Source organism: Nannospalax galili, unplaced genomic scaffold, assembly GCF_000622305.1.
Source record: "Nannospalax galili isolate Female #2095 unplaced genomic scaffold, S.galili_v1.0 scaffold445, whole genome shotgun sequence".
In the NCBI taxonomy this organism is placed as follows: domain Eukaryota; kingdom Metazoa; phylum Chordata; class Mammalia; order Rodentia; family Spalacidae; genus Nannospalax; species Nannospalax galili.
In genome coordinates, this window is record NW_008354184.1 from 1,115,877 (window position 1) to 1,134,044 (window position 18,168).

At 50.4% G+C, this 18,168-nt stretch overlaps 1 protein-coding gene across 2 annotated transcripts; it reads left to right on the forward strand.

The window, feature by feature from the left end:
• Positions 1 to 2,549: 2,549 nt before the first annotated feature.
• On the forward strand, positions 2,550 to 16,652 carry Dnal4 (dynein axonemal light chain 4). 2 transcript variants are annotated; one of them, XM_008851243.2, is made up of 5 exons: positions 2,550 to 2,651; positions 11,385 to 11,590; positions 13,321 to 13,404; positions 14,544 to 14,642; positions 16,207 to 16,652. In XM_008851243.2, the coding sequence occupies exons 2-5, from the start codon at positions 11,522 to 11,524 to the stop codon at positions 16,237 to 16,239; spliced, it is 285 nt and encodes a 94-aa protein (XP_008849465.1). In that variant the 5' UTR covers positions 2,550 to 2,651; positions 11,385 to 11,521; the 3' UTR covers positions 16,240 to 16,652. The 2 variants fall into 2 exon arrangements, with proteins under 2 accessions (XP_008849465.1, XP_008849464.1); XM_008851242.3 differs by lacking the exon at positions 16,207 to 16,652 and having other exon boundaries at positions 14,544 to 16,150.
• The last annotated feature ends 1,516 nt before the right edge of the window (positions 16,653 to 18,168 follow it).

The window sequence follows — 18,168 nt, forward strand, 5'->3', positions numbered from 1 at the left end:
GGAATGACCCAGGATTGAGCTGGACATCTGGGCAAGGTGTGCTAGAGAGGCCGAGTCAGAGAAAGACAGGAGCCATCTAGATATAGAAGGACATCAGCAAAGGGATGGGGGTATGGAATGGATGAGAGCCCCAAGTGACAGCTGCTTAAGGCCACACAGGGTAACATCACTCCCTGGGAGAGTACTCAAAATCATCAGGAGGACTTTTCTAAGGTCCCTCTCCCACACAGAGTTTTAGTGAGTACCCTCAAGAGAACTCTGCTTTTGAGGAGGAACTGAGTTAAACTAGCAAGAAAATTGGTGTGCTATTTTTCTAGTTTGTTTCTCTGTTGGTGTGATAAAACGCTGATGAAAAGCAGCTTAGGAAGTGCCACCAGTTGGGAACTAAGTGCTCAAAACATGAGCCTGTGGGGGACATTTCACACCCAAACCATAAAAACTGGTGAGAAGAAGAGTCAAGTTAGGCATAGGGAATAAAGGAAGAACCCAAGAACTCAGGGAACACAGGAGAGTGAGGTGCCCCGGGTGTTTACTGAGCAACTAATGTTAGTGCACAGAAGAGAGCCTGTGAAAATGTCACACTCCCACAGCTCCATTCTGTTGACGGTGACTCTGGAATCTCCACTGCAGATACAGGTGGTATGTCACACATGAAGACAGGCATGGTTGGCACTGCCTGCAGAGAAGACAGATTCCCCGGAAATAAAAACAAAGAAGGTTTAACAAATTCTGCTTCTCTGAAGGTCACTGGTAACTATAAGAAAGAGAGTTTCAGTGGCATCATGGGAGTAGAAGGCAGATTGCAGTGGGCGAAGAGTGAATGGGAGGTGGGAAAGAAGATGGCAAATGCAGACCCCTCTTGGGAGAAGTTCGGGTGAGAGGCAGAGAGAGCGCATCCTCCTCCTCAAAGGCCATCTTCCATATCCTGGAGAAAGTTGGCAAAGAGAATTAGGGGAATCTGGAGACTGAGTAAGACGTTCCGCAGACCCTCAGAATATGCCAGGGAGACAAATTAGGAATCAGCAGGGGCTTAGCACAATTCATACTGCCAAGTCGCAAGCCCAACCCAGTCTGCCTGCCTTTAGTCTCTCCAAATCCAGTCCACTGTTTCCACCATTAGTCCACTGTCTCTGCCACCATCTTTCCATAAACTGTTTTCTCACCTCACACCAGGGGGCTTTGTTTTTGAACCAGCATTTAAACTTCTCTGTCTTCTTCTCTACTTCCTTCAGCACCTTCACCTCTACCTACACTACAGTCATCCTGCACCCAGGCCTCATGGAGTCACTGGCTATTCCCTCAGGCAATGGTGCTGCCATACTCTCATTAGCTCTCTGGTCATCTTAGCCCACTCAGATGCCACACTTGGAAGAACCAGCACCTTGCCCAGCCTCTGCTACAGAACAAATGGAAAAAGCTATTCTATATCTATTTCCCTCCCTCCTGGACTGTGCCTGCCACAAGATCGTTACAGGTGACTCTTCTCAGGGTCTTTAGCATCTGGCCAGGGCTGAGCTCCTGGTAGATGCCAGGAACTGAGGTAGTGGGGCTTCACTCCTGAGTACCTGTTAAACATACAGCAAATGTTTAAATCATGGAGTGCTGCCAGCAGGCATGGTGGTGCACACCTTTAATCCCAGCACTTGGGAGGCAGAGGCAGGCAGATCTCTGCGAGTTCCAGGACAGCTAGGGCTACAAGGAGACCCTGTCTCAAAAAGACAAAAAAATAGGGGCTGGAGAGATGGCTCAGCGGTTAAGAATACTGACTGTTCTTGCAGAAGAACAGGGTTCAATTCCCAGCACCCACATGGCAGCTAACAACTGTTTGTAACTCCAGTTCCAGGGGATCTGACAGCCTCTTCGGTCCTCCACGGGCACTGCACGACATGGGTGCACTTACCTACATGCAAGCATAACACTCATACACATAAAAATAATAAATATTTAAAAAAATAAAAATTATGGAGTACCCCACTGGTCCTTTGATCCATGTTATGGAGTGTGACCTTCTTCCTCTCCCCCCTTTCCTTTCTTCCACTGAACTAACACTCTCATTACTCTTTAAGTTGAATATACAGGCAGGTGTCTCCTGGGAACCAGGGCAAGGCGACTTTGGAAAGCGCACCAGAATTCCTTCTCCAGGGTTATTACTTTGATTCTCTCCTTCATTCTTATAAATTCTAGACGCTACCTGCAACTACGGTGTTGAGCCGAGACATTCACTGGAAAGCACTACATAAATTCTGGTTGTTTTTCGGCTCTGGGGATCCTAGTAAAATAGAAGCTCAGCGTCACGATATCAACAAACTGTATTTGTCATTTTCAGTGACGAACGGTCCCCAAAGCAATACTGCTTTTTGAAGTTTGTTCCCAGAAGACAACTTCAGGCCACGCGGGTCCTCTGGCACACTTAGGACGACTACAAGCGAAGCACCGCCCCCCGACCTCCAAGCTACGCCCCTTTCAGCGCAAGTGCTGGCCTCGTACTGTTGATTGGCACTTTTCTTTACCAATAATAAGTGAAGTTACTGTCAACGTCCGGTTGGGAGGCGGGACTTCCGTTGGGTTGCTAAGACACTCTTGTTTGCTTCTTGACAACCCTGGCGGGGGTTGCGCTGGCTGCGGCCCCGGCTCTGGCCCCGCGGGAGCAGGTGAGGCCGCCGGGTGCGGCGGGCGGCCGGGCGGGACGGGCTGGCCCGGAGGGAGGGCGGGAGGCCGCTCGGGGCTGGGCGAGGACTTGCTCAGCGCCAAGGCCTCTCCTGGGCCCCCTGCCTGCAGTTCCCGGGCCCCAGGACCTCCCCTCAGCCCCACTTAGTGTACCGCGGAGCTCGCGGCGGTGTTAGCGCCTGGACGCTGCAGGCCGCGCCTCCCCATCTGAGGTGGCGGACCCTTCCTGTTACGACTCCCCCAGCACCGTGGTCCCCGCACCACCCTCATCACCGCGCTGCTGGGCTCGGTGGTCGCCATCGCCTCGGCCCAGATCGCTGGGTTTGGAGATTCGACGACTTCCTGGGACTCGGGACTGACCATGACCCGTTTGGGGCCTCAGTTTCCCCATCTATAAAGGAGAAAGTTGAGTTGAATGCTCTCCAAGGCCTTTGCACTCTGACGATCTAGGATGTTGTTCCTGAACTCAACCGTAGGCTCCCTAGAGGATAGTTTCTCCCTTTATGTAATGCCAAGAACTTGGCAAACCTAACTTGGATTCCCACTTGTAAATAGTAGCAAGTTACCTGAGACCTCTGTGACCGTTTTTAAAGCCAAAATTCCGAAGCCCAGCTGTTTGTGAATTGTGCAAAGAACCCCGTCCAGTGTAGTTTCAATATTTATTTGCTTCCTTCCTCCCCACCCCTTTTTTTTCCCTCTCTCTCTCTCTCTCTCTGTGTGCGTGTGTGTGTGTGTGTGTGTGTGTGTGTGCAGGTTCATGTGGAGACCAGATATCAATATCAACATTTTTCTTCCTCCCCCCCTCCTCACTTTTTGAGGGGGAGGGATTCTTTTTGAGACCATAAACAGGGATAGCCCCAGCTGGTCTGGAACTCCCCATGAACTCACAGAGATCCTCCTCCCTCTGCTGCTTGAGTGCTGGGATTAAAGGCATGTGCCACCATACCAGGCTTTCTTCACTTTATTTATTTATTATTTATTTGTTTATTTATTTTTGTCTTTTTGAGACAGGGTCTCCCTGTAGCCCCAGCTGTCCTGGAACTCACTATGTAGACCAGGCAGGCCTCGAACTCACAAAGATCTGCCTGCCTCTGTCCCCCAAGTGCTGGGATTTCTTTATTTTTTAAGGCAGAGCTCATTGGCCTGAAGCTTACCCATTTGGCTAGACCGACTAAGCAGTGAGCTCCATGGATCCTTCTGTCTGCCTCCCCAGTGCTGGGATTACAGGCATGGCTGCCACATCTGGCTTTTATGTGGGTGCTGGGACTCAAATTCAGATCTTCATGCTTGGTCAGCAATCACTTTTATCAAATGAGGCATCTCCTCAGCCCCCTAGTTGTGTTTCCTAATCTCTTACTGCTCCCACATTTTCCCCTTCTGGAAGGAAACCAGAGGTTTCCTGTGGGACCTGCTTAATATCGACTGTCATTCTTACAGCTGAACCTCAGATCCACTCTCCAGCCTTGATGTTTCCCTGTACTTTGTTGTTAGGGTTTGTTGGGGGTGGGTGATGAGGAAACAGGAAGAACTTGATGGTATGTTGTGATAGTTGAACTCATTGCTTCCTTTCCACTCCTCTCCATCAATGATTCTGTTTCTTACTCTTGTTTAGATGCCTCTGCACATTTTGCAGGCCACTTGAACTCAGTAGTGCTAAAATCAAACTGGCCTGTTTCTCTACCTACCCCTCTGTCCTACCTGGTTTCTCTCTACCCTGCCCAGCCTATTCTGCTGGGGCAGTTACCAAGTTTTCTTGATTCTGCCTCTATGTGGACCTCACATCCTATCCTCCCTATTCCTGAGGCCACCATTGTGGTTCAGGTCATTAATGCCTGTCACATTGACTATTTCTTTAGCTTCCTAACTGCTTGTTTCTACCAACCCAACTCACCAGCCACTAAGAAAACTCCAAAGAGGCCAGGCATGGTGATATATGCTTGCAATCCCAACACTTGGGAGGTAGAGACAGGAGTATCAGGAGTTTAAGACTGTCCTCAGCTGACCAGTTCAAGGCCAGCTTGTGCTACATGAGAACCTGCTTCAAAAAACAAAAATCCACACTTAACAGCTGGACTCCATCCAGCCTTTGCTCCCAACCTTGTTGCCCCTCCTCAGCTGGGTTTCATCTTCTGGTTCAGGAAGGCTTGAGCTTTGTCTTTCTTTTCTTGTTCTTTTCTTTTTATGTTGTTGTTTGGGTTTGGGGGGGGGGTGATTGCTCCCTGCAACACCAGCTGGCCTAGAACTTGCTACATAGACTAGGCTGGTCTCAAGGTCTCAATCTCACTTGCCTCTGCCTCCTGAGTGCTGAGATTAAAGGCATATGCCACTATACCCAACAAACCTAATGTCTTTACCCATAGTATTTGGTCCTCTCTCCCTGGAGGGTCTCACCAGTGCTGCCCTTGACACTGAGCTTCCCCTTATTCTCCTCTTCCCTCTGTCTCTGCATGTCTTTGTACTGTAAACCATAACTCCTGTGTATGTGGGTGGGTTTTTATATCAGACTGGAAGCTCTGTGAAGGCAGGACTGCCTCTTATAGTTGAGTACTTCGAAGTCCTGCGTACTTGGGTGAAATCTGGCTCCTCAGTTTCTCAGCCTGGTTGGGAAGTCGCTTTGCTTTGCTCAGGCCATGTGCTCATTATTAGCACAGGTAGAATAGTGCCTGTCTCAGTCTTTAAGGAGGAGTGAGTTTTTAAAAAATTTTTATGTGTATGCATGTATTGCCTGCATGTAGGTAAGTGTACCCATGTCGTGCAATGCCCGCGGTGGACAGAAGAGGCTGTTGGATCCCTTGGGACTGGAGCTATGGACAGTTGTTAGCTGCCATGTGGGTGCTGGGTTTTGAACCTGGGTCTTCTGCAAGAACAACTAGTGTTCTTAACTGCTGAGCCATCTCTCCAGCCACTGAAGGAGGAGTGAATTTTTGAGAGCCTGTGTGTACCATTCCCCTCCTAGTGCCTGGCTGAAGATTTGTGTGTGTGTGTGTGTGTGTGTGTGTATAAAATTGTTTGTGTGTATGTGTGTATACATGTTCCTGTATAGGAGTGCATGTGCATATGGTGGCCAGAGGTTGATGTCAAGTGTCTTCCTTAGTCACTCTCCACCTTATTTTATGACACAGAGAATCCTCCTGTCTCTTCCTCCCCAGCACTGAGATTAAAGGCGCATATCACAATACCCAGCTTGTGTGTGTATGAGAGAGAGAGAGAGAGAGAGAGAGAGAGAGAGAGAGAGAGAGAGAGAGAGAAGGGCACACATGTACACCATGGTGTGCATGTGGAGTTCAGAGGACAGCTTTTGGGAGTTGATTCTCTCCCCTCACCTTGGGTTCTGTTTTGAACTCAGAACATCAGGCTTGCATGGCAGGTCCTTTTGAGCCATCTTGCTGGCCCTGCGCCCAGCTCTTTATGTGGTGCTAGGACTCACGTCCTCATGCTTGTGCAGCCAAACAACCATCCCCCGTGCCCCAGTGCTTAGTAAATATTATTGGGTGACTTTGCTAAGTCCTCTCCCCCCAGGAGGTAAATGAAATATAATTTAATTACATTTTGAATATCTTTTGGATATTCAGACACTGGACTGCACAGTCCAGAGCAGAAGAGACACAAAGCCCTTGAGCCCAGGGCACTGTCTGCACTCACAACATGCAATGAAGTCGTGATCACTTGGAAGACGTCACCACCATTTAGCAATTGTGAATGGGTTTTCAGGAAATAAATCAGTGTTAGTGCAGTTTGCTTCTGTGATAATGTCACTCTTAGTCCCTTACGTTGCAGTCTGTTTTGCTGAGTGCAAAAGAAGCAGGGCGGGAGCCTGCGTAACCTGCTGTCTGTGCATAGCTACTCTTGTGCAGAGCCCTTGGCTGCCATGGTTATGACTTTTTGTTACACTTGTCTTTGACGAAAATGTTTGGGATTTCGTCCAAAATTGAGTATGTCCCTGGGGGTGTACTGTGTGAGTCACTGTCATTTAGCATGTGGTGTTGGACAAAGAGTTGCCTAGCACAACCAGTCAACAGATGTCTCTTCTAATCCACACCTCTCTCCCTTCCTTCCCTTTTCTTCTCCTTCCCCATGGTCAAAGGCATAAAAAAGTTTTCACCGGGATAAAAATGTTTTCACCAGGCATGAGCGAAATTGAGAAAAGTTAAGGACTTTTTGAAACAAAACAAAACAAGCCTTTGTATGTGTGGAAAGGTAACTCCTGAGAAGGGCTGGCCTCTTCTGTTATCCCTCCTTACTGTTAACCTTTCTCTTGTTTACAGTAGATGGTAGTCTCCCCCCTCTCCAGGATCCCACTCTATTAACCATGTTGTCCTCAAACTCATTATGTAGCCCAGGCTGGCTCCTGAGATTGCAGGCATGTGCCACCACACCCATGATGTGTTTCTGGTGCTCTTACAGTAAAAGTGGAACCAGCAACCTGGCAGCCTTGGGTTTGCTCCCTGCCCCAGCCCTGGCCTAGGAAACTCCAGCCTCTGGGGACCCAGTCATCTTGCCTCACTCTGAAGTTCCTAAGATCCTTTTCCTCACCTTGCCAGCCTTGTTCTCATTTGTGTGCTAGAAGGCAGAGAGTGACATGTCAAGAAAAAGCATTGATGACCAAGGAGCACAGTGCATGTCCCTGGCATGACTGGAGGCAGGAGGCAGTCCCAGGTGGATGACTGGGCTGGCAGGTCCTGGTATTGGAATTATTTCTTCCAAAGGAAAAAGTATGGAAGGTGAAGTCAGGAAGACAGACTTGGGCTCAGATTCTGGCTCTGCCAGTGTTGACTGCACACTGAGGCCAGTCACCATACCACTCCGAACACTATGTTTATTCCCACCCTCCCCTAGGGTCCCTCTTTAGAGCTGGAGGCCAGTACATCACTGAGGAGCTGTCAAGCAGAGAATGTGAAGGTACAATGTAGCCACACCACTGCTGCCATTGGCCTAGCCTCGGCTTCACCAAATGTGCCTGTGACTCTCTTCCAGTGCTAACATAGAGGCTGGCCCACCATGGGGAAGTATGGGTTTGCTGAGCCGAATGTTTAGATATGGACTTGGCTCCTGTGAGGAAGGATGCTGAAGTTGCCCTTCCTGCCACTCCAGGAACAGGTGCTGATCCTTACTGTGATGTAGAGCCAATTTCCCACCTCCAGATGAGAAATGGAGGCTTAGGGGCCTGAACACATCAAGAACAAACAGACCTGAATTCAGACCCTCCCTATGGAGCCTGCCTTTGGAATCATCATGACACTCTCCAAGGGGGTCCTGCAATCTGCAGTCTCTCTGATTTGTAATGGATTATAGAGGGTGGTGAGCCTCAACCTAAAGGCCAAGAATGTTCCTCCTACATTTTATGTAGGCATGCGTATGCACACACACACACACACACACACACACACACACACACACAGAGCTGGCAGGTAGTTTTGGCTTCCCAGAATCCTTGCACTTTTCTTTTCGCCCTCTAACTCTCTTAAGAATTCTCCCTAAATGCTTCAGAAGCAAAGATCTAGGTCAGTGCCACAATGAACAAGAACCTGTGGGACAGGGACACTGACTTTTGAGAAGGTAGTGGGGCAGATCCCTATGTGTGCTTCTTGGCTGCAGCAATAGAAAGTACCAAAGGGGTCCCAGGGGAGGAAGAAAGAGCAAGGTTGTGCTTGGCTTCATGTGCCACCATGGGCCAGATAGCAGGGGGTCAGGCTTTGGTACCCTGGCCTTGGCAGGCTTACATTATTAAAAACTGTGTTCTCGTCTGACACAACCTCTCTGCCATGTGCTCATGCACAAGGGAGATTGATAAGGCTATTAAAACCCAAGATCTGCTATTTTTGGTAGCATCCGTTCAGCAGGGTGTTCTAATCGTGACTGAGTGACTGGATCTGTGCTAGAATGATCCAGGGTCATAAAACCTCTCCTCCCTCCCTGTGTGGAAGCACATCATCCCTTTGGGTTTCCAGGAGTACATGCAGTGGTTAGGAAAGGCTATTTGTGATCACATATCATGGTCAATAATACATGTGGTTGAATGACTGAGTCCTGGTCAGTAGGACAGCAGTCCAGGAGAGCACCAAGGCTTTCTAATGCTCATGTGCAGACACGGGGGTATGTGTCAGCCTGCTGAGAAAGAGAAGAGGCGAGTTCATAGCTGTCTCCTAGAAACCAGGCCTGGGTGCAGTTACTTGCCCAGAGCTCCAAAGCAAGAAAGTGGATAGAACCCAGTTCTATTAGAGAGCTGGTATCTAGACCTAAATGCTGTATTTGTGTGTTTATATCTTTATTTTGTAGTGCTGGGGATCAAACCCAGTGCCTTGCACCTGCTAAGTAAGTGCTTTCCTAAGCCATGCCCCCAGCCCCTAACCCTAAATGTTCTGACTTGGTATCCTCCATTCCATGCTGCTTCCTGGAACTGTCTTGGGGCTTGCCCCCTTTTTTCCTAAAAAGAAGACTTTGGTAGCACTCCCAAAGTCCTGTGGCCTTCTAGAGACTGTGTGTGTTGAGGTATAGACCTGACCACCTTGAGGATGGTGTGTGCACCCTGGGCTCTGAGTGTCCTGTCCTGCAACCCCCACCTCGTCCCCTGCCTGCCAGCCCTTCTTGGCTCCAAAGATGAATTAAGTTGGAACACTTGGGTGGAAGATGCCACAGTAACTGTTTCCACACTTTAAGTTGTTCCCATGTGGGATTCTCAGAGGTGAACAAACCAGGAAACCCTAGCACCCCTCTGTCACATCACTTTTTGATGAAGGTGGAGGAGGAGGTAATAAAGCAGCCGTGATTAAAGCTAGGAGCATAGGGTGGAATTCAGGCCAGCACAGAGACAAATGGCTCATCAGATTTAATGGAACAAGAAACCTGACCAGCAAGTGCAGTGAGATTGTGCTTGGTAAACAGCCAGCTCGTATGTAGAGACAAACAAAGCTTGCTAATATCCGACTTGTACAAATGCCCAGAGTTATGAGATAAGAGGAGCCATCTGTACCCTGGGAAATCAGAAAACACTGGTGTTGTGGAATGGTGGACTCTGTGCCAAACTTCCAGCCTGGCTCGAGGAAGCCCACCAAATAGGGTGGCACCAAGGGCTTGTGAAGCATCGGAGAGGAGGTGAATTTTTGAAAGCTCAGTCTAGAGTACTCTAGAAAGAGTACTAAGAAAGCTCAGTCCTTGGCCAGACCAGAATAACAGTCACATGAGAACCACAGACACTGGAAAGGGTGATAGAACATACATGTCACTACCTGGTCATCTGAATCACACTAGTGGTCAGGGCCATGAGCATGCAGCGAAGACCCCTATGCACACATGACACAAGGAAGCTCAAAAGATAGGACTTTGGAGAGCTGCTCCAGGGCAGTGCTATAGCCAAACCCCAGATCTGCCCACACCAGAGCTGAGTGACTCGGGCCGGAGGTATGAGCCTTCCTGCCTCCACTCACACAGACTCTAGCTTCCAGAATCATTGTAGTGATGCACAGCATAAAGACTTAAGTGCTAGGAACTGGGGCTGGCGTGTGGCACACCTAATCCATATCACCCGCTGTTATCTGCCTGTTGGCCAGGCATGGTGGCCTGTGCCTGTAGTCCTAGCTACTCACAGGCCAAGGCAGGAGGATCATTTGAGACCAGAAGTTCCAGGCCAACCTGGGCAACCTAGTGAGGCTCCCTCTCAAGATGTCTGTCTACACATGTACCTGTTAACTGTTCTAAGCATCTTGGGGCTCAGTGACTGCACAGTAAAATTAAATTTATTTGTAGATGCAAGAAATGCTGGCATCATATATTGTGGTTGTATTTGTCCACCCTAATTTTCTAGAAAGGGTTGCCATTGTAGTGATTTGTATTCCTGTGTATCAGTACCTCTGAGGTAAAAAGACCTTTGAATTTATTCTAGGATATGTTGAACAGCAGGATGAAGCATCTGGCTTCTGCAGGACTGGTAGTCACTTGGGCTATGGTCCATTTCTTTATGAAAAATCTTGTCTATCATTAAATACCCAGATCTGATGGGGAGGCACTTGTGTACATATGAGGTTCTATGACTTTGCTACCACACCCTCGTGTAGGCTCTCATTGAGTCTGCTGGGAGCCAGAGGAGGGGGAGCCACCATTGACTGACTCCCACATGCTCTGCACTCACCTTCTCTCATTGAATTCCCTGCCATGGGTATGGCTGGTGCCTGATACTGATGAGGACTCTGTTGCCCCAGGCTGTGCTGCTGATCATTGGCTAAACTGGACCAGCACCCAGGCCTCCCAGTTCCTGGATCAGCTCGACTGGTGACTTTGGAGGTAGTAGACAGGGACCATCAGGGAGCCTGGTGTGCCAAAGAGGACACTGGGCAGCACTGCTACTGTTCTGAGGATCTGGGTCCTATAGAAGGGACCCCCTCCCTTAGTGACAAGTCCAATTCTCAGTGGTCACCTGAGCATTTAACTTCCTCACAACTAGCTGCCCTGTTGTAGGCACCAGGAGAAAGTGCTCTTGCTAATTGGCAGCTCTCGGCTTCATCCTGGGCCTGGCCCACAGTCAGTATCTGTCTTGACAATGACAGTGTGTTCTTTCAGCATCTTGGGTTGACTCACCCTCCGTCTGCAGACTTGCTGGCCATTTGGGAAAGGAGGCAGAGGCGTTCAGATGGGGAGGTGTCAGATTGTTACTGAGACATTTCTAATTTGTGATGTGTGGTTTTCAAGCCAACTCTTTCCTCCTGGTTTTCCTGTTTCTGCAGCACCCCTTGGGGAAAGACATTTTCTGCTCCCACCAAGTTGTCAGGGCCTGCTTCCTGAGCCTCCTGAGTGTTGTAATTGCTGAGCCCAGTGCCTCCTAAAAGCCCCACTCTCCTCCAGAGGGCACGCTGGGAAGACCATGGGAGAGACTGAAGGGAAGAAAGAAGAGGCCGACTATAAGCGCCTGCAGACCTTCCCTCTAGTCAGGGTAAGCCTGGGGAGGGAGGAAGGTGTCCACCAGACCCCCACAGCCTGCAGAGCTGGGTGGAGCTCTCCCTCTGTAGGTGGCAGTGGGAAAGGAAAGGGCTCTGCTGGCTCAGATCCAAACATCTAGGAGTCACAGTGATTCATTCTTTCATCCATTCATTCATTCACCAAATATATGTTCAGGCCACCTGCTGTGTGCCAGGCATGGTTCTAGGCACTGTGGAGATGGTGGCAAACAAGGCATATGGTGGTCTGACCCATGAAAGGAATCTTTAAAAAACACAATGGGGGCTGGAGAGATGGCTCAGCGGTTAAGAGTACTGACTGCTCTTGCAGAGGACCCGGGTTTGATTCTCAGCACCCACATGGCGGCTACACAAAGCGTCCTTAACTCCAGTTCCAGGGGAATCCAAAGCCCTCTTCTGACCTCTGCAGCATTGCATGATACGGATGCACTCACATATATGCAGGCAATATACTCATGCACATAAAATAAAAAAAATAATAATAAAACACAATGGACCAGGCATGGTGGCATATACCTTTAATCCCAGCACTTAGGAGGCAGAGGCAGGTGGATCTCTGGGAGTTCAAGGCTAGCCTTGTCTACACAGAGAGTTCTAAACCTGCCAGGCTACATAGTGAGACCCTGTCTTAAAAAACAAAATAAAATAAATAACACAGTGGTAGGCAGTAAGTGCTGTAAAGGAAAAATGAGCAAGTACAAGGGCTTTGGGAATAGAGGTCAGCTTCTGAAAGAAGTCACTCAGACCAGCGACCCTCGTCAAGTTACATGGCAGGCCTTGTGAGGACCTGAGGAAGATCTGCCCTGCAAGGAAGTATCAGGACTGGAGGCTGGGTGGGACAAGCTTGGCATTGCCAGCATGGGCCCCTGAGGGGTGGTGGGGCCAGCCTGTGTCTGGTGGCCATGTGAGGAACATGGTGAAAGATGTTCTGTCCTGAAGTCTGAGGAGCTGTTGGGGGCTGGGAGAAGGGGGATGGCATCTGTCTTATGTCGTTAGAAGATTGCTCTCCCTGAGAGGAGACTCAGAAAAGTCGTGAGAGGTCGATGTGTAGTGACATAAACTGCAGTGACCAAGCCAGGCCCTGTAGTAGGGGTGTAAGATGTGCCCAGAGCCCACCCAGAGGCAGAGCCCAGGGGCTTGCTGTGGATGCAGTCTCTGGGGGAAGGGGAAGACAGTCAAGAATGAGCCAGAGTTTTCATTTTGCTCCAATAGTGTCCCAGAGATGTTCCGAGGAACGTGGAGCTGTGAGCAGAGCATGTTTGGGGGAAATTGAAAGCTAAGTTTTAAGACACTTGAGTGAGGTGGTCATGTAGGCCATGGGGCCTAGGGAGTACGAAACCCAAGGAAACGATGAAGAAGGCACAGCTGTGTGAAAGACCCATCCCTTCGGGCTCCAGGAAACAGCCCACTCTAAACCATTTTCAGCCACCTTCCTCTCATGGGGCCACTCTCCTGTCCACCCTTGCCCCTTGGTGGGAACATGGTCCCTTGCAGAGGGACCTGGGCCCAAGAGTTCACAGCTCAGCATCATCTCACACCTGCTTTGCCCCAGCTGCTGGCCCCAGTCAAGATGAGTTACCTGCCCAGGTCTGGGCCAGGAAAGCCACCTACTGTCCATGCCTTAAGCTTAGGACTGAGAGGCTGGCCAGGAAGGCCAGGTCATGGGCTAAGCCTCTCTCTGTTTGTCACTCTGCCCTGTCTCTAGCACTCGGACATGCCAGAGGAGATGCGAGTGGAGACCATGGAACTTTGTGTCACAGCCTGTGAGAAATTCTCCAACAACAATGAGGTATTGCTATCAGTGCAGGCGGCCCTCATGCCTCTGGTGACCCTGTGTGTGATAGGGTGGCCCCAGAGCACTGGAGCCAGCTCCGCAGTCCTGCTAGAGCAAGGCTAGGCCTTACTTAGAAGTGGCCACTGTTCTGGAGGCCAATGAGAGAAGAGACTGGTGCTAGCCAGGGCACCAAGGGCCACACCCAGCTTCAGAGGGAGGGAAGCCAGCAGGGTCTTCATGTCACCTCTGCCCCTGTCCCCTCAGGTGGGCTGTTGGCTAGGGCATCTTCCCTGGGCTCCATCCCAGCCATGAGCAGAGGCCTGCCAGGCATTCATTCATAAATTCATCCATCCATTCAGAAGGGGTAAAGCCCCGGCTCAGTGCCGGGCACTCCTCTAGGTGCTGTGAATGTGGCTGTAGGCATCATCCCAGCAGTGCCATTCACAAGGCTGTGGTAAGACAGAGGGAGGTGGTGTATCTGCTTCTCGGCAGACCCTGGCTGCGTTTACTCAATTTCTCAGCTCTGAGCCACTGAGATGCCCAGGACACAGTGCTCAGTGTGGCACCCAGCATGTAGTGAGTTGCTGGCATGCATCAAGTGCCTGCTACCCCAGTGCTTGGCTCTTCCCCAGATCTCTTCATGCTGGAGGAAACCTCTAGAAAGAGCCTGCACAGGAAGTGGTGTGCTGTTACTGGGCCTGGGGCTTCATTTTAGAATTGGCCATGCCCATTAGGAAAACTTCTTACAAGGCAGCCCTCAGGGCCTGTGTCACCCTCTCAAACCACATAGTGCCCCCACTCTGTCGTTTTTTTTAATCTTGACAACAGCCTTATGTCCCATTTCTCCAATTCACAGCAGAGGATGTTGGTGCTGGTCAGGAGATCAGCGTGACACAGAGCAGCCCTCAGCCCAGACTTCCTCAAGCCTTGCTCTGTTCCTAACTTCACCAGTCCCTTCCTGACCTTGGAGATCCTGTCCAGATGCTGTCCTGTGTGGCAGCCCTGCATGAAACTGCTGTACAGAAACATCAGCCCATCCTGCAGGCAGACTGAAGGCAGGCAGGGGCCGTAGCCTGTCTGTCCAGGGCTCAGTGCCAGGTTTCTCCTTCCCCTGTGCCTGTCACTGCTCCTCACCAGCGCTCTCTCCCTTCCAGAGTGCCGCCAAGATGATCAAAGAGACGATGGACAAGAAGTTTGGTTCATCCTGGCACGTGGTGATCGGCGAGGGCTTTGGGTTCGAGATCACCCATGAGGTGAAAAACCTCCTCTACCTATACTTCGGGGGGACCCTGGCCGTGTGTGTGTGGAAGTGCTCCTGACACCATCCCCACAGCTCTCCTGCCTCTCCTCAGGGACAGGGAGCAGCCCCAGGCAAAGCCTGGCTCTTCTGAGGAGAGTTTGGGGTCTTTTCTTTTGTCCTTGTGTACCAGTTTCCTGAGCCATGCCCAGTGTGTGAATTTGGTGACATCTCCACTCCTAGGCTCTTAGCCATCTCCCTCTGAGTCCCAAGCTGTGGACAGGCATCTCTCTTTGGGTGAGGGGTGGGATCCTATGACAGGTGGAGTTGGGGACACAGGATTTTTCTGATCAGTACATACCATCCCACTTTGCATCCCAGAAGCCCCACTGCCCTTCCACCCCCAGCACTGTTGGGGACATGTCCACTGTCCTTGTCATTAATGGCCATATGGAAGCAGCCCCAGAAAGGGCCTTTCCTCTCATGAGACATGGACTGCTTCTCTCATTGTCCGCTGGGGAAGGGGACCTCTTCCCCAGCCTGACCCGGGGCTGAACAGACCACCACACCTCACAGGACCAGCAGTTCACAGCCCTAGCTTTGGTATGAGAACCACGCAGCCTTCTTGTCCCCTCCTCCCAGCTCGGGCCGCATGCACCTTTCACAGCACCTCCACCAGACCAGCTGCAGGGCTGAGAGCCAGGGCCATGGTGTCGAGCAGGTTCTGGAGGTGTCACTGAGCCCCGGTGAGATGCCTGGGCCAGGAGTGCTCTCGCCGCAAGGCCCCTTCAGCAGGGAAACCTGGCCTGCCAGGGACTTCATCAGGGACCGCATGCTATTTGTACTTCTTACCTTGCTGGCTTTTCTAGATTCTTTTTGAGTGTGGGGAGAAGGGTTTTAGTAGAAGGGTGAATCATATTTTACACAGCGGTCTTATTTATATAAATGTCTTGGTTTTTACAATTAAAATGACCAAAAACTGATCTAAGTCTCTGACCTTTTGAAGCATCCTAGGACATGGGCCCCATCCTACCCTGTTCAGGCTTTATGTCCAGTTGTAGCAAGATCTGTCATTGGATCTGATGGACAGCAGCACAGCGAAGATCAGTGTACCTGGGGAGGGGCTTGCTCTGTGTGTGTGTGTGTGTGTGCTGCACATGTATGCAAGTACAGGCCTGAAGAGCAGTCACACTGTCACTTGGGCAAGTGGCTTGAGGATCTAACCTCAGAGCAGGTCCTGGCCTTTTGGACTGGGTAGAAGGTGAACCTTGGTCCCAGGCCTGCCTGGAGCCATGCACCACAGGGGGTGCTGCTAGAGAGATGGGCCAGCCTGGAACTGAACTGGAAGGGGTGAGATCAACTGAGGTGGCGTAGGAGGCAGAGAAGGGGGTACCAGCCTGGAATAGCTGTGGCTGATGAACGCCCGCCTGGCATCTGTTCTTCCCTTAATCTGCCACACGTGGGTACTGCCAAGTGAGACTGGCTCAGCCAGCAACTAAGGTGGGGTGGTGACTGGGATTATGAGCTCCAGGGTCCCCAGATCCAGCTCTTGCCAGTACTGTGCCTCTCTTCTGCTCTAGGCCTCAGCAGCTTTGTCTGTAGAGTGGACGTGAGACGCCTGCCTCCCCAGGTTGCTGGAGTGATCACACACTGTACTGCTACTGCGACCCTTTCCGTGTCCCTGGAGACGGGGTGCCTGTGTGGCTCACCCAGGTTTGGAAGCTCAGCACGGTGGAGCTGGTGTAGTGCCCAGGCCACACAGTGTTGTGCTTGCCACCATGGTGACTGCTGTCACTGCAGCGGACCCTTCCTCCTCCCAGGGAGTGTGGTTGTGTGTCCCCTTTGGGGCCAGGTAGGTGATAGGGTACCATAGTAGGGGTGCCCCCAGGGATGTCTTTTTCTTTTAACAGTATGTGTAAACATTTTGAAATTATAATTTAAGGGCAAAACCTAAAAAATTATGTTGCTTCAGCTAGAGATTAAGTGCCTTCTCCCCATAATAAAGTCATAGTTTACTATTTAATTACACCCCTGTGATGATTAGCTTTAATTGTCAACTTGACACAACATAGAGTACCTAGGAAGAGAGTGTCAATGAGGGGTTGTCTGCATTGGGTTGTGGCATGTCTGGGAGATTATCTTAATTAAGTTAATTGATGTGGGCAGACCTGGCCCCCTGTGGGTGGCAACCTTCTCAGAAAAGGGGTCCTGAACTGGGTGAGAGTGGAGAACTTGAGCTGAGCACAAGTGAACAAGTACGCATGCGTGCATCCTCTCCTGACTGACTAGCTGCACCACGCCCTGCCACTGTGACGTGCAGTGCTGACTAGAACTGGAACCGTGAGCCAAAATAAACTCTTTCTCCCCTAGGTTGCTTTTTGTCAGGGTGTTTATACCACCACAACAGAAATGAATCTAGGATAGCTCCCAGCCTTGAGTTTTTGTTCAGTAAAAAGGAACCATAGCATACACAGAAAATGCTTTTTATTACTATAACCATTTCTGTGGCTCGTGTGGCAGCACATGTGACTCCAAAACTACATTTTGAGGCAACTGAAAAGCCCCAGTTCCACGTTTCAAAACCTGCTCTTAAAATTTATAGGAAAGGGCTTACTTGGTAAAGTGTTGGTAAAATTTATAGGAGATGGCTTAGTTGGCAAAGTGTTTGCTTCATAAGCATGAGGATGTGAGATCGGATACTCAGAACTCATGGAAGAAGCTGTGTGTGGCTAAGGAGGTACTGTAATCCCAGTGCTGGGGAGGCAGAGACAGGAAGAGCCCCAGTGAGGGACCCTACTCCTTGAAATAAGGTGGAGGCCAGTAAGATGGCTGAGATGGGTGAAGGCCCCTGCTGCCAAGCCTGATGACCTGAGTTTGATCCCTAGGACCCACATGGTTGAAGGCGAGAACTCCCACAAGTTGTCCTCTGACCTCCTCCATACAGGCCCTGTGGCACCCTCCCCAACCCCCAACCCCCACAAAAAGTAAGGTGTAACAAATTAAGGTAGAGAGCAATTGAGGAAGACACCCAATATCAACCACACATACAAACATGGACGTATACACACACCACATACACACACACACACACACACACACACACACACACACACACACACACTTTATAGGGCAGACTGCGGGTGGCACTCTGGTTATTGCCCAGCTGTACTAGTCAGCTTTTCTCTGTTGCTGAGATAAAACACTGACCAAAAGTGTCTTGGGGAGGAAAGGGTTTATTGGGCTTACAGGTTGCAGTCCATCACTGAAGGAAGCCAAGGCAGGAGCTCAAGGCAGGAATTGAAGCAGAGACCATGGGAGAAGCTGCTCACTGGCTGGCTCCCCTGGCTTGCTCAGCTACCTTCACTGCCCAGGCCCACCTGCCTAGGAATAGTACCACCCACAGTGGGCTGGGACCATCCGTCCTCCATCAATCAGCAGTCAAGAATATGCCCCCACAGACATGCCTACAGGAAATTCTGCAATTGAGGTTTCCTCTTCCTGGTGACTCTAATTTGTATCAAGTTGACAAAGGCCAACCAGCA

What these genes read in the sequence shown, in the direction of transcription:
- Dnal4 (XM_008851242.3), top strand. Translation starts at nt 11,522, where the DNA reads ATGGGAGAGACTGAAGGGAAGAAAGAAGAGGCCGACTATAAGCGCCTG. An exon ending in AGACCTTCCCTCTAGTCAGG is followed by an intron (nt 11,591 to 13,320) that starts GTAAGCCTGGGG and finishes CCCTGTCTCTAG; the next exon opens with CACTCGGACATGCCAGAGGA. An exon ending in AATTCTCCAACAACAATGAG is followed by an intron (nt 13,405 to 14,543) that starts GTATTGCTATCA and finishes TCTCCCTTCCAG; the next exon opens with AGTGCCGCCAAGATGATCAA.